The sequence below is a fragment of the Lissotriton vulgaris genome, chromosome 2_1 (genome assembly GCF_964263255.1).
Source record: "Lissotriton vulgaris chromosome 2_1, aLisVul1.2, whole genome shotgun sequence".
Lineage (NCBI taxonomy): Eukaryota > Metazoa > Chordata > Amphibia > Caudata > Salamandridae > Lissotriton > Lissotriton vulgaris.
Window position 1 is genome coordinate 509,904,979 of NC_141687.1, and position 16,759 is coordinate 509,921,737.

Below are 16,759 nucleotides of genomic sequence, written 5' to 3' on the forward strand. Positions count from 1 at the left end.
CACCCTTCTCGACTCTGCCTTGCAACCTTCTCCCCTCTGCCTTGCTCTGCCTTGTGCCCTTCTCCCCTCTGCCTTGCGCCCTTCTCCCCTCTGCCTTGCGCCCTTCTCCCCTCTGCCTTGCGCCCTTCTCCCCTCTGCCTTGCACCCTTCTCCCCTCTGCCTTGCACCCTTCTCCCCTCTGCCTTGCACCCTTCTCCCCTCTGCTTTGCACCCTTCTCCCCTCTGCCTTGCACCCTTCTCCCCTCACACTCTCCAACATGCAGCAGTCACGAGTGACGACCCCTCAACGAGGAGTGTGGCAAAGACAAAAGCTGGCAGAGTGCGGCTGCATCAAGGCATAAGGCGCCCACCCAAAGCTCCCTACCAGGCCTCTCACCCTGCACGCACCCAATGCTCTCCACCAGGCCCCTGAACCTTCACCCACCCAACGCTCTCCACCAGGCCCCCCCACCCTGCACCCACCCACCCAATGCTCTCCACCAAGCCCCTGACCCCGCACCCACCCACCCAACGCTCTCCACCATGCCCCTGACCCTGCACCCACCGAACGCTCTCCACCCTGCACCCACCCACCCAACGCTCTCCACCAGGCCCCCCACCCTGCACCCAACCACCCAACGCTCTCCACCAGGCCCCTGACCCCGCACCCACCCACCCAACGCTCTCCACCAGGCCCCTGACCCCGCACCCACCCACCCAATGCTCTCCACAGGACCTGACCCTGCACCCACCCACCCAACGCTCTCCACCAGGCCCCTGACTCCAACGCTCTCCACCAGGACCCCCACCCTGCACCCACCCACCCAACGCTCTCCACCAGGCCCCTGACCCCGCACCCACCCACCCAACGCTCTCCACCAGGCCCCTGACCCTGCACCCACCCACCCACCCAATGGAGGTTAAAGATAGTCATTTTATGCGTATCTGTGCTCCCAGAGAGAACACTGGGATACCGCCACAGGTTTATTAAGAAGCGCACAAACACCCTCTCTCTCTCCCAATCATTAAATTATTCCACCATTTAAAGAATCCAAAATATATGTCATCAATAATGTGATTTTTCTGCCTGATAATGGACTTGGTACAATGTTGCACATGAATTTGAAAAAGCTGTCATAATAAGAGCGTTCGTGAATGTCATTTGACAGTTGAAAAGTTTTACCCTTTTTCTGTGTTTTGGTCGGCTGGATTTTTTTTTGCTGCAGATTTATATAGCGCAAACTCGACCCGAAGCGCACCAGTCACGTTACACAAGGATACATTCATGTATTCTGTTTTGGTAGGCGCTGGGAGATTAAGGGATTTGCCCTGAATGACACAGGATTCTGAGCTGACGTCGAGGGTCGTACCCGGTTCCCCAGCTCCAAAATTGGCAGCTCGCAGTTTCACATTTTGAGGATAATTATATATTTTTTTCAGACCCACATCCTGCACAGCGGCACGGCGCCCCTGGCTTCCCTTCACGGCGCACCAGGGTGCCGCGGCGCACTCTTTGGGAACCACAGATGTATGACATAGATATTAAGAGTGTACTCCCTGGACAGGTCCTGAGCATGGGTAGAGGAGGGGAGAAGATGGAGCTTGAGGTCAGAGCTACCACTTTGGAACTGAGGAATCAGGTTTGATTCTGGTTTTGGCTCAACATCCTGTGATCCTGGGCAAATCACGTAATCTCTCTGTATCTAAAAAAGGAACATGTCCTTATGAAATGTCATTAGTGCTCATGTAAAGCACTCCAAAATGTTTGGGTTGGGTTTGCTCTATATAAAAATTGAGGGGGGAAAATGAAAAAAATCGTTTCATTTACTCTTTCAATGCTATTTGCATCTAAATAACCAAAGGTGCTCGTGACTCCACAAGGAGCATGACCCCCTCCTGTGCTGCAACTCCTTCCTTTCTGCCACTGACTGGCATCTCTTTCACAGCTAATCAGCAGCTGAAAGAGTTGATTGCCTTTTTAAATGGTTAGATCTGCCATGCGCTTATGGGCATCATCTTTTGCCTTTCAGTAAGAAGTGCCTGCATCTTCATTGGCAGGCGGGCCTCACAGCTATGTCTGTAGCCGAGTCCCCCGTCGCCGTGATGCTCTGCTTCAGAAAGGCAGAGACTAGGGGCAGAGCAACCAATTAATCACGGAGGCGAGGGGGGCGAAAGTGACACATTCTCAGGTATTTCACACTTCCTTTCCCACATGTGCGCGGCGCCCCTGGCTCCTGATAACGGCGCACCAGGGCGCCGCGGCGCACAGTTTGGGAACCACAGCGCTACAGGATGAGAAAAGATCTAAATACGCGGAGTGATGGTTCACAGAGCAGAGCTGTTATGGCCAATCCGAGTCACCCGGCTGCTAAGGAGGAAGGGAAGAGGAAAGAAACAGAGGGAATGTGGCAGACATTAAGGGAGCAAAGCAAGACTGTGAGAAGAGTTTGAAACTATGGCAAGCCAGGCATCCGTGTACACACAGCATAGCACACAATGTCTGTGGAAATGCCGTCCTAAACAACGCACACACAGGCTGGTGGCAGGCACTCAGAGGTACAGAGGGATGATGGACAGAGGGATGATGGACAGGGGGATGCTGGGGGAACCGAAACAAGCTTTATATCCAATCAATATTTGGCTCTTTTGCTGACAAAATCACATTTTAAGAAGAGAAAAGAGTGCCAACGTTGGCCATCCAAACCTTGGCCTTCTCTTGGAGAAATCCCCTACTCTGTGAGAGAGTACTTCAGCTCTCCTGCCCAATCAATCCGCGCCCCTTCTGGAATGATCCCATAATGCTAACAATGCACTGCAGTGTCTACTCCATCCGTGGCCTCTTTGGGAATAGCCAAGCAGTGCAATTCGGTAGCTTCATTTCTTTAAGACCAACATGTGACGCACACAGACTCCACAGAAGACTGCATACCAAACGCTGCGTAACCAGCCCTAGACTTGCGACTTTCTTAATAAATCAGTGTTATCAAATGCAGGAGTTCAATTGAAACAAAGACTGCAGCTCCCAGAATGCATCAGCTCCACAGAAAGAAACCACTTTGTGTGTACACTTTTTCTCCACAGATGCAGAAGAAGCCACCTTCTTCTTATGTCTCCAAAGGGGACAGATCAGCACGTGTGCCGTGATCTTCCTGGGGGGGGGGAGGGGGCTCTGTATGGACATGTGCTAATGTGCCCACATCCTTTTACATCATACAGATGATTGCATCGGTTTGAACTTGCTTTTGCAAATCAAAGAGCTCTTCTCTAGGAAAGAAAGTTGAACGTTTTGCTTTGTGAAAGGTGACAATGTAGTCATGGAGTGATGCTGCTGTGTCCTGGGGTGTCGCACAGCTCTATGCCTCCCGCTACTATACACAGAGGGATAACACCAAGTGTGATGTATGAATGTGGGAGGCTTTGGGTAGGTTGGGTAAACCCTAGCACGTGGAATCATTCTTGGGGACAAAAACTGACAGACAATACAGTGATGGGGATATCTACTAACAAGATAATGTCGTCTTCAGCCACCTTGTTTTTTATATTCTGAATTGATCTGAAACTTTATTTTAGAGGGGAGGGGTTCTCTGGGACAGTCGCCTGTGGCTTGGAAGCACAAGTCAGTCCTTGTTCCCAACAAAGAGATGAAAGAAATTGGGTTTCTTCTGGGCAACCAACTGGCTCTGATTCAACAGCTCACATTGGTTTCCAAGCCTGGCTTCTCTCAGACGAAAGTGCTGAAGACGAGCACATTCTACCTGCTAAAATCCCTTCATGTATCGATTTGAAGTGTCACTGTTCCTTCAAAGGCTTCTGCAAAGCAAAGAATGATTTTTTGGCCATGACACCACACCCTCTGCAAGGTACGTCAGTATATCCAAACTTTTATTGGGCCATTCTTTCTGGATTCGGTGAGAAGTTTACCTGTTGCCGGCTTTGAGAGCCTGTTACCAGCTTCCAGTTACACAGAGAGCCAAGCATAAGACCTTTACTTTGTACATAAGAACATTCGTCACACAGTCTTTGTTCCTCCCCTCGCTTATGCAACTTTATGGCCCCTCTTTTATCAATGATCAACAAATTCCTCAGAGTTAGCAAAAAGGGTCATCTGTGTGTGGTGGACTCTGGCGGGAGTCTCTTTCTTGTTCCACTCGAGAGAAGGCTCTCCACCGCTCACTTACACTGCGATTAAAGGCCCACTCGTTCAAGAATCTATCGAGGCTTTGGCCTACATCAGGTCCATAACACAACAAAGCCATTTGTGTTTGAGTTTTACAAATAACGTAACATAAATCTTGAAAAGAGCAGGAAGAGCTCAGGTTAGGCGTGTACCTGCAGCATGCAGCGGCGTTCTTTTGGTCACATTGTCCTGGACCAGGATGGACGCGCCATGGCTGAGGAGCGCCTCCACACACTCCGCGTGCCCTCTGAAGGCGGCCAGATCCAGGGCGGTGCGTCCTTGTTCATCCTTCATTTCCAAGTCTACCTGGGACTGGAGCAGGACTTCCAGTGCTTCATGGTGTCCATTGTAGGCCTACAAAACACAAACACACCACACACATGAAAGAATGCAAGCAAAACACCAGTGTCCGAAACACTAGTCCAATTGCACGGTCTCCTTCGGAAATGTTGAGTAGTTTATACTGAGAGCATGCACCTCAGAAAGGGGGAGCAGGTCGATGGTTTTTGTAAACATGGTGAAAAGTACTACATGGTATTTCATTTGTACAACACAATGGGTCACCTTGGTGGAGGGCCATGAGTCTCATAGGACCAGCTCCGGCTCGATTTGAGAAAGAATACAGGAAAAGACTGAAAACAGAACCACCTGTTGCCCCTGAAGGACCCCCAAAAGCAACACTGCTGGTATTTGAGGCACAGGCTGAGGGGGAGTGGGCAGGGTGGCAGTCGAAGGAGTACGGAGTAAAGTTCATGAGGGATGAGAAGACGCGGGCAAGATCAGGCCTTCAGGTGGCAAGAAAGGTTTTACTACGAGGCTTAAGAAGTTTCCTAAAACGTTGGTTGTGGTTTTAATATGAACCTGAAATGGGGTTCACAGGTGTGTAAGGCAGCTTCACAGGGACCGGGCAGTGCATGTTTGTGGATGGTCAGCGTCATCACAGCGTTAGTGATGGCGTGGCGGCCTTTGAAGAGCCTGGGAACTCCACTGGTGAGGTGTGGTTGTATTGTCTAGTGTAGAGGTCCCTCAAACTGAGGGGCGGCCGGAGCTGAAGTCAAGGGGGGAGCCCGGCTCTGGGACAGAGGGGCATAGGGAACAGAGACACACACCATGCTTTCAACAGTGCTGTGTTTTGGGTGAAAGAAAACAGGGTGACAGTGAGCCACTGTGTAATGGGCTATCGGTGATGTGTTTTTGTCACTCATGCCCAGGCTGGAATTGTAGAATCATGTCCAAAGTTGAGGGGGATTGAGGACTCCAAAAGCCCCTTCCCCATTCATGATAAAGTATCTCTCTGTGAATACTCTCACACGTTTAGGGTACTTGTATGCTGGTATCATGCATTTTAAAAGGGCTACCTGAACATAACTGCAATACATGAACTGCTAAATATGAGCAGCCAAGTTTTTAGAATTATTATCAAAAACTATGTTTGCTATTCTGGGGATATATATATATATATTAATATATATATATTTTTTTTACATGGGGGAGTTGTATTAAATGTTTGAAATCTCCGAGGCCTAACGTATAGGTGCATGGGAATGGTTGATGCATAAGTACTTACATTTAAACGGCAACAGAGAGGACGGTGGTAAGAATTTTTCTGGTAGAGGAAACCCCCCCCCCCAACCTGGGTGCAGTATACGCAAGACAAGTTTCCATAATCGAAGGCAGCAAAGAGCAGGGTTTGGGAGGTGGTTGAAGATGCTGGGAGGGACACAAGGGTGATGCTTACACGGCAGTTACGGGGGCCATTGCTCTCTTGAGAGGTGTGGCCGAGTCTACAAGCATTCAAAGAAGAATCTGAGGGTCTCACGCTGGAAAGTGACAGTTCATGTATGGGTACACTTGGATACAGAGGATGTCATAAGATTATTGAAGAAACATTTAAAAAGACAAAAAGACAGACAGGGTTTTATTATGACTACTATGGATGCACCAAGGTATTTCTTTACCAAGGAGTAAGGCCGGTTCAGAGTTGAGCCACAATGAAGTGTTTATCAAAAACTGGGTCACATAGCCTGAGCTATTTAAAAAAAAAGTTCTAGTCAATAACAAGGGCAAAAGTATATTGGGAGAATATCTCAACAAATGCACATGTGCGATGCTCACTGAAGTACTAGGGGTGCACGTGGCACTCACTGGACACAATGACATTCAGTGATCACAGACCCTGGGGCGGAGCACGCAGATAACTGTTTGCAAAACATGGAAATGAGGTCAAACGAGTTTACACTTAATCCGGAGAATGTCGTTTCAGACAGAGAATGCACATGCGTACTAACAAATGTACAGTTATTGTCAGGAACGCATATTTGGTACATTTGTTTTGCCCAATGTACACTTGGTTAAAAGAGTGAATTATCAGATACAAATGTACATTTTCCACACAATAACACATTCACAGCCATAAACATGTACGTGACTAGAACCCAAGATAAGGCGTATTCGTTGGAAAAACAACAATACACGCATACGTTTGCACCGCTAAACACATACAAATAAAACATTGACAACAGATATTCGGATTTCAAACCTCAAGCTCTGTATTACAGACAATATCAGTCTAACACATCATTGCCCTTCAAAATATAGACATAAATGGGAACGGTTTTCAAAACAAGTTTTAATGAGTGCAGGCTGCAGCCCCTAAATAAAATAAGTCTTAAACTGAACGAAATCATGCCACAGTTCTTATAAAATGCTTAATTTGTGCTCGATGAACACAAGCACACCAAATAGCAAAATGCATTTTTCAGTTTTTTTTTGTCTATTTATTTTTAGATCCTACAACAAACAACATTGGCTCGGGGTAATTTAAGGCATAGGCCTTATGTTACAACAACCAACACGTGACACAACACATAACATCCCCAGACTTTGGATTAACCCCTTTCAGGCCATGGCTTCATGAGCTGTCCATCACATTTTGTATCAGACCACAGCATTTTGTGGATGTTGATAATAACTTTTATATTGGTTACAAAAAAACGAATTGCAGCGCCCAAGACGCGAACCATGCTGGTCTTGCTTTCCTGGGTAAGGAAACCGCTACAATGCCCCCCGCCGCCGCAATAAACTCCACAGTGCTGTTCCTAGCCCCACCTCCAAAGTGCAACCTCTGACTGATGGTGCCAGGCTGCACAACTTGGATGTCTTTCCAAAATGGCCACCAAACATGCGCGCAGTGGGACATGGCTGGAGCTCCTGCGGGCACTGTGTATCCCAAGCATATGAGCCAGTTGTTCTGCTGGTAGTTCATACTGCACAGCGTTTACAGAAGAGGTGGGGGTTTCCTCCAGGTAGAATGTAACACGACAATGCAAGAGACTGGTTCTTTTTAAGTCACTATAAAATAGATCTTTAAGACATAAAGTATACTATGTGTCATTTCTGTATCCTTGCCCAGAAGCAGCGAGGGATTCAACAAGCATTGGGACAGGCGTAAAACTTATTTTCTACATTTTTCTTTTTTTTTACAAACCCGCTGTTTCTACTGGTTCTCATGAGGCAGATTTCTCATCTGATCAGCTACTTTGACTCTCCTGCTGGTCAAATTAACCACAGGCTCTGCATTTCCCAGAGGGGTAACACAAAATGAAGCCCCCCCCCTGCAGAATGTGACGAGGGCACCCGAGTCTCTCATATCTCACCGATTTTCAACGTCATGGGCTCAACTGGAGCCCCCTGAATGATTGTGCGCCAAAGAGGGTGCAGGGGCCTGCATTACACCCCTGGCATTACCACATAAGAGAGGGCTTGCCCCCTCCTAGGTTTCCCCATCCTCCTCCGGTTACAAATCACTACAGTATACTTTATGTGATTAATTTAGAAAGGATTTGATGTTTTTTTTTGCCTCGTTTGTTCTTTTGAAGGAGACTTTCTTCTAATTTTAAATTTTATCTGAAGAACTTCGGTTTGCATTATATTCCACTTTGTAGAGATTCTCCATTTTTAATGTCACTTTATCTTTCTATATTAACCACAGATATTGTTTAACTGTCTTTTTCTTTTCCACCCAGGTTCCCTCGACAAGTTTTCCCTGCTCTTTTAAGATGAGGCTCTCTACATGATTTGCTGTACTCTTCTCTTCTTTTCCCTTCTTACTTATAATCATCCTCTCTCACCTGCGTCACACCACTTACTGCAAACACTTCCGCAGCCTCGGTAGAGACAACACCTACTAACTCGGAGTTATCATGCCCAACCTTCACACCATGATCACGCTGACCTTGTTTTTAGTTCATTTTCAAAAGGATTAGATGATATGTTCTGTTCATTTTCATATTGTGTTTTTGTTAACTTTGTAGGTAATTTTTATATTTTAAGTTAATTCTGCTTAGATCTGGCATGTATCTAATTTCACTTTCATTGGGTTGCCTACTGAAGGAAGTGACCCGATTAGGGTCACCTTGGGCACTCGCGACCACCTCTCAGCCTTCCATACAAATGAAGAGTCGGTCATACAATAGAGATTACAAACCAAAGTTATTTATTAGTCACACACTCGAGTGGAGTCCAGTCTGACCAGCCTCCGAAGAATGCTGTAGAGGGACTGACTCCCGTCAACATGATAATACAAAATATACATTTCTAGCACCCCTAAAGACCTGCCCAGACTGGAGGTACAGAAGGACGAGCTACCATTCTGAGACCGGGTACATGCTATCTTAGTTTCAAGGTTACTCTGCCCATGCCCGTCTCTCTGAGAGTGGGAGCAGGGCTACCTACTGTGAAAGGCATGCAAAGACTGAACGATCTATTCATTAGTGCAGTGAAGCTCAACCTTGAATAATAAAGAGAAACAATCGAGGCAGCTTTCTGCTAAGGCAGACAGTATAGGACAGAAGCTTAATTTTTTTTCATAGTACAAAATGGCGGCTGGATACAAAATGGTGCCGCAACTGCTAACTTAACTCGCACAATGCTACAAGGAGTCGGCTAGATTCATTCTCAGTCCAACACTCCTTTTAAAAATTTATTTTTAAATTCTTAATTTAATCTCCATATTTCAGTATCATTTAGTCCGAATAGGAGTCACAGTACCATTTGTCTTGTTTACTCGTGTGGTGTACATTTCACCATGGCTTTTACTGCTAGTTTGCCTACTTGACTTCTATCTGCTGTAGGTCTGTGGTTGTGCAGAAAGTTCCACTGATAACAAGGGCAGAAGACTCCTGTGATGCCATCAATGGAATGCATTACTTTTTGCTAAGGTGATGGAGAATCCTTTGTCAGCTAGTAGTGGGAGTTAGGAGGTGAAGAGAGTAAGGACGGAGGCCAAGAGCTACATCCTTAGTGTTAGTGACTCCGAATAAGCATTTGCACAGACTGACAGCCCATGGACAGCCCTTCTATGTAGAGGGCTGCCTGAAGCTTCTCTCAGACTTACTCAGAAAGAGATCACAGTTTCCTAAGACCAAAAAGTGCTGCTTCAGTAAACCACCACCCCCTTAAAAGTTGGAGAGCAGCTAATTGAGAATTGTTTACTGTAAAAATTTGTTGCAGTAATGAGGTAATGTATTTTTCCTGGGGGTGGGTGGAATTTTTAATTCAGATGGCTCAATTGGAGGAATTTAGTAATTCTGCATTATTCTTGTACTGAGGAGTTCCTAATAAATTCCGCTGCTCCGCTCTACCAGCGGAATGATCAGCACTGCAAGGCCGGGGTTTGACAGGGACAGAGGAGGGGTAGCACCCTCAGCAGTCCGAGTGGGAGATGTTACAGGGGTGGGAGAGACTAGGGGGGAGCGGAAGTGGTTGACTGAGATTGAAACTTGAAAGTTGCTGAGCGGGGGCTGAAGTAGTAGCAGGAAGCCTAGGAGAGGGACTTAGGCAGGCAGGCATTGGCCCTGGGGAATACTCAACGTTTGGGTCCACAACCACTGGCTCTTCACCCTCCAGCCCAGAAGCAGCGGAAGATGGTAGGGAAGCTGGGGAGGCATCGCAACCACGACCAGAAGTAAGCCCAGCACCCGCCGTGCATGCAGACTGCAGACTACTGCCGGCTGGGTACGCCTAGCTGTCCAAGCCTCCTGGCTGCTGCTGGCCGCCATGCTGTTTCAGCACCAGCCGGGCTCCAAAAGGATAGTGCAGTCTCCTGAAGAACCCACCTCGTACCTTCCGGAAATACTGCTTTCTGGGACTTGAGGGGTGTGTAAAACTGCCACTTCATCTGAGTTTCGCATTGGTAAGGGTTTGGTGGTTGTCTTTGGTCTGACTGGTTACATAAATCCCACTAACTTCATTCTATCGCTGATTTATACTACTTGTCCTGTCCTCGGCATGTTATTAAGAAGCACCCTTGTGACACTTCAGAATGTATTTCTGTATTACAGTGAATTGTTTTGGGCACTATCCTACTTAACAACTTTGGTTGAAAATTAGCCTTATTTGGTAGTTTGCTCCTCGTTACTGCTAGTTTCTCTGTTTCCATGAATTTTTTATGACTTCGCATGTTTTGTACTTTGGTTTACAATGCACGTCCCTATTCACGGTTGTTTTTCAGTGTTTGATGTACCTTTTGGTGGTCACATTGCAGCAAATGTAATGTACATCAAAAAATAGACACTCATGTGATAATTCAGCTGTATATGTAACGGTGTACATGAAATCCTTTTCGGATGCTGCTAGCTTTTTGAGTGCCGTTGTGGATGAGGACACCTGACTCAGAATTGTAGAGCAGATTATCTGTCGCAGATGGTGAAATCCTGCTTAAAATAGAGTGTCCGATAAGATTATTCATATTCATGTTCTGTTGTGGAATAGGATGTGTTGGGTAGTGGGGAAGCTGCAATTTCAAATGTAACTCTATTAGGCTGTTATACACATATTGAAATATCCGTTTATTAGTGTAAGCCCATTGCAATCTATATCATTTGGTTGTATGGAGGAAATGGCTTACTTGTGACATGTTTTTGAATGTGTTACTAGGGGTAGGGTGAGGCGGCGGAATGCAGCAGTGTGCTGTGGCAATGTGACAAGAGGTGCAGGGGATCAGGAAGAGTGGGCGGGCGGATGTTTTTTGGTACATATGTTGGTAACTTTACATTTTATATGCGATGTATGCCTTTCGCAGATGGTTCTCATTTTCTCTGCAGCCCCCATCCTAGGAGACTTGGAATTTTGAATCCCACAGTTTTGTGCATATCAACACACACACAGAATTACATACATATTTGGTTACACGCGTGACAGTACGCAGTCATAGGGGTGAGCGGACCTCCGCTGAAACTCACAAAGTTTTAATGTAACTCCACGGAATTCTGCAAAGTAAAACTCAGAGTTCCGCTTACCCCTAATTTGACGACAGACAACTCTCAAGTAGGACTGAGAGAAAGTGGAAATGGACTGAACTGTGCTGGGAAGTGATTGAAGGGAGCTATAATCAATGACTAGACCATTGTAGAGCGAGGACAGGAAAGGTACTGAGTATTCACATGAAGCTGTAGAACCCTCCACTTATGTATTGCCTGTATATTAAGAAGATGTTGTGAGGGAATATCACCAGGACACTAAAATTGCTGAGTATCCACGGCCAGCCAAGCATTTTTCTATTAGGCATTTCCCAGAGGGCCAGGAGCCATTGGAGGATGGGTCTGAACGCCCAGGGCCACTGCTGTAGCCTTTGTCACTTTCCCAAGCTCCCTGGGGTTAATTGCAGCAGGCACTGGTGGAATGAGTGATGAAACGTTCTTCTTAAATAGTAGCTCTTAGACCTGGCATCCTTGGCTTGATATTCCCCCTACCTTTTTAACCTCAACACTCCTGTTTTGCTGACATAGTTTTTGCTGTCTTTAGGACTCTGCACACTTTTTCACTACTAACAAGTGCTAAAATGCTTTTGCTCTCTTCTCTAAACATAGTCTTATTGGCTTATGCCCAATTGGCATTTTTTATTTACTTGTACGTCACTTGTAAAGTTGTACTTTGTGTACCCAGGGCCTGTAAACTAAATGCTATAGCACTGCTTGTGCCACCCACTTATGTAGCTATTGCAGCCTGTGTTTGCAGTTTAAATCTGCCATCTCAACCTGCCAAAATAACCCTTTTGCCAGGCTCAACTCTTCCTTTTTAATACATATATGTCACCTCTAGGTGTAGAGTATTCAAAAAGTTGAACATGTACTTTTCAGTTTTATATGTCCTGTTAGTGGAAAACTCCAATTTGTTTTTCACTACTGCAAGGCCTGTCTCTCCAATAGCATAACACTGGAGTTACCTTATTACATTTAATAAGCTGGAACTTCCACATGGGAACAGGAAAGTAGTTCATGTTTGATGTATTTGCAATTGTAATGAAAAATCCTCTCTTATGGTAAAGTCCTATTTTCAATTACAATTTTGAAATTGCCACTTTTAGGAAGTTGACATTTTCAAGCCTTGGCAATTTAGCGTCTACAGCCTGTCTCTGGGTCACATGACTGAGTGTAGCTGACAGTTGGGTATCCCTCATAGATAACCACACACAATACAGAGCTTAGGTGTGCTTGGATGGGTCATCACTGGTCAGATAGAAGGGCAGAGCTGGGGACGGCCCTACTTACACTTGAATAGGCTGTATCCTGCCTCCACACAAAGGGGGGAATACCCCTAGTAAGTAGTCTGAAGCCAAAGCAGGGGGAGGCAGGAAACCTTTGCACTTCAAAGGGAAACCTCTAGAAGCTTCTCCAACTTCAAATGGGCAGCTGGCATAAATATTAGACCTCATACACCAACTCTTCAGTACACTTTGGGGCCTGTGGAGACTCTGCCAAGAAGAAGGACTGCTGTGCTGCCGAAAGGACTGCCACTATGGTGAGCTGCTGCCCTGCAAGACTACTATCTTGCTAGACTGCCGCCCACCTGCCTGAAACAGAGGGATTGTACCTCCAGTTGAACTCAGGACTCCCATAGTGACCACAAGTCTGCTGGACTCCTGTTTAGAGCCAAAGGAACATAACAGGCTCCCAACCACCTAAACCAGCACCCAGATGGAACCTGACCCCCAAGCAGTGCCCCTACAATCCTGGACCTTTGATGTGGCCTTAGTGGAAGTTGAGGTTGTTGGGCTCTTTGCAACTTAGAATGGGCCTGTTGGTGCCAGAACCTTGTTGCTCGCACTGCCCGCCAACCCAAAGTTCTGTCAACGCAACTATTCATGCTGCAACAGCTCACCGAGATTACCCCGGCGCTGCTCCAGACCAGCTGTTCACAATGACAGCAGGACCGTGGCACTACAGTGCCACCCGTCCGCGATGTCGGTCTGCTCTTCGTGCTACGTTGACGACTGTCTGACTCTTCCCTGCTCTTCGCAGCCCCCTCCACCGCGAGCGGTTCTCTTTGTGCTGGACTGAGAAGGTAACTTTTCAGCTAGACTAACCTGTTCCCTATATCCGACCGGCATTCCGTCATGGTTGGCCTGACTTTCTAAGGTCTCACACAACCAAATAGCTGTGAGTGGCGCTTTTGGCTTTTTGGCACTATTTTCACTTTAATCTTTAAATTATTTGCATATCGCCAGTTTTACTGATTAGATATTTGGTTATTAATTACAAAAATTCCAAATTGGTGTGGGATTTTTCTAGTGTTGTGTTTGCACTTTATTTCTGTTTAAAGTGCTGTATAAATAATTTACACATTGACTCTAAGTTAAGCCTGACTGCTCTGTGCCAAGCTAATAGAAGGTTGGGCACAGGTTAATTTGGGGTTTGCTTGTGCTTCACTCTGACAAGGATTGTGATTGCTGCTTCAGTAGGGTTTCACCCCCCTCAACCAGTAATCCAATTTCCCCCAGTAGCTTTATTACAGACTGAAACACCAGAACAAACAGAAAGGTGGTGCAACTATTCCCCTCCACCCTGCAAGTGCCTCGCATTCTAGCATCCACCTCAAAAGATGCAAATACTAGAACTCCAGGCAACAACACGAGCAGAACAATAAAGCTACAAACTAACTTGGGAAGCTTCAACAAAAGAGAAAACGAGTGGGGGGGGGGGGGGGGGGGGGGAGGGGAAGAGGTAGAGAAAAAGCGATCCAAGTGGGAGAAGAGAGGAGAGGAGAGGAGACTAAGGTAGCGGGATAGTTTGAACATTTTTGAACTGGGATGCTTTTGGTGCTCCAGCCCCGCCTCTAGTGAGGCAGCAGGGTGCTGTACATTAGAAATATGTTCAATTTCAAGGAATTGTATTAGCACCAGCTCAGTTCATATTGTTTTGACACAGTTTATGCAAATGAGTTACAAGTCTGTAAATGGTTTAGGGTAGTGGTTCTCAACCTGTGGTCTGAGGACCCCTAGGCTTCCGCAACTATTTTACAAATTTAAATAATATTAAAATAAATAAAGTATATGCTAATAAAGAAGCAAAACTGAACATTTGCAAACGTTTTCAGTATTTAATTGTAAATTAACATAGTTCAACATTTGAGCATTTGTTTGGTGCATGCTTGTTTTTGAATTTTTTTTGTGTTCTGTTTTGAGGTACAAATCATGGAAATTGCTTAGGCCAGGGTTCTCTGGCTTCCAGAACTTACTCAGTGGAGGGCCCGGATTCCAGTATTGCTTCAGTGGGGGTCCACAGAAGTCAAAAGGTTAAGAACCTCTGGTTTGGGGTTGTGATATCCCACGTAAGAATGCAAAAAGGAGCAGGACAAGCCTGGTCTTTGACCTATGTGTTACAGTTTTGCATAGTTTTAAAAGTTAACAAATTGTAGAACACTTTAAATCCATTGCAGAACTAGACAGTTTTATTCACTTCCAAGAATGACATTGCAAATTTAGTTTAAAAAAACGTATTTTATAGTCTTCTAGCCACTATATAGGGTAGTGACATAATCGCTTCTTGTGTGTATGAGAAGAGATAATCTCTAGTAAAGTATGGCCATTACAGTTTACTTATATAGCGTAGCACATGGTTTCAAAGGGTTTGGGAGGCTGAGGTAACAGAGTAAGATCCCAACTCCTGTTTTCACCCCCCAGCAACATTAGGTAAATTATTAAGGTACTTCCTGTCACTCATGGTGGCTTAACCTGTAAGTATGGTTCATGGTGTCGATAGAGAAACAAGATGCAGAAGACATGTTACACTTAGAGCAGAGGTCTTCAAACTTTTTGATGCTGAGACCCCCTTGTAAAACCTTTTTAGGCGTAAGGACCCCCTTCCGACAAAAGTTTCTAGTTTGAGTTTGAGGCAAGCATGGTAGAGACTGGATGAAGAGCGACTGGCTCAAGCGTAACTCCCACAAGCCTTCGTTATGATCGCTGGAGGCAGTGCGAACCTGTGGACCCATTCTTTCTGAAAGAAACCCTGGGGAAATGCTCAGATTCTCATTCAGACTATGAAAACACCCTTGTCTTTAAATTTGACTAAAAGCTTTTTATGCAGCCTCAGATGTCCACAGTCACTGATGCAGTGATTTTTTGAATGGAAACAAATGTCAATAGCTTTACCTACTGGCAGAACTACTTATGTTACTGCCTATGTTTGCTCCAGACTATCTGGTCCTGGCCTACTAATAGGAAAGCATAAAAGGTTTTTGGGTGATGACAATTGGTTTTTGGGTGATGACAATTGGTTTTTGGGTGATGCAATTGGTTTTTGGGTGATGACAAACTAGAGACAGTTAATGAATATAGATATTTAGGCCTCTGGTTTGACAGTGCACTAAAATGGCGCACCCATTTGGAGGCTCAAAAGGCAAAAGCATTCTCATCCACTTGTGGGCTAAAAAAGTTTAATAAAGAATATGGAGACATGACACACAAACCAATGATAAAGGCATTTGAAGCAATGATCCCCCCCACCAAGTATTGTATGGGGCAGAAGTGTTATACTTGAGCGGTAAACATACGTGGGAACAGCAAGAGGGAAAAATTTTAAAAATGTTATTGTCTTTACCAAATTGTACAATGGTTCAAGCAATCAGAATGGAACTAGGGCTGATTTCCTGGAGTGTACAATCTCAAATGGCCCTAGCAAGATTCTGGAAGCGCCAAGACCCAGGAGTGACACCTAAGGTCTCACAATGGTGTGGAGAGGAAATCCTGACAAGCAATCTTGGCTGGGCAAAGGAGGTGAGAAAGACTCTCCAGAAAGTATCAGGGCGTCTTAAATTGAGTCCTGCCCATAACACCCTGATAGGCCACTTTACAAAGAAAACACTTAGGGAACAAGGCCAGTCGCTCTCAAGGTCACAGGACCTAAAATACATGCAGGAGAAAAAGTCAGTACAGTGGTTAAAGATCTCATGGGTAAATGAAGGCTGGTTCCCTTATCTGGAAATATTGCCTAACCAAGGGTTACGACATGAAATATTAAGGACCCGGGTTGGGATCAACCCCTGGAAGATAGACGGGAAATTAAAATCTGTACTGATTGCTCCAGAAGGTAATTGTAAGTGTGGGCGTGGTATAAGAAACGATATGTTGCACATTTTGCTTGATTGCACATTTGTACAGGATTTAAGGAAATTGTTTTTACGTCCTATATTCCTATCACATAAGACATTTACACGTGCCCATGCGATAGGCTTACTAACAGAGATGCATTCGCTAGAAATTGCAATCGCATTGGGCAAATTCCTGAAGGCCGTAAAAGATTTTGGTAGGGAGATATCGAAGGA

At 45.6% G+C, this 16,759-nt stretch overlaps 1 protein-coding gene across 4 annotated transcripts in view; it reads right to left on the reverse strand.

Moving 5' to 3' along the window:
- Positions 1–16,759, reverse strand: part of ANKRD44 (ankyrin repeat domain 44) — a 712,165-nt gene that overhangs the window by 118,712 nt on the left and 576,694 nt on the right. For all 4 annotated transcript variants that reach the window (XM_086955419.1, XM_086955418.1, XM_086955417.1 and 1 more), the window contains exon 18: positions 4,309–4,510. In XM_086955419.1, coding sequence (XP_086811545.1) covers positions 4,309–4,510 — 202 coding nt within the window. The remainder of the gene's footprint in view (positions 1–4,308; positions 4,511–16,759) is intronic.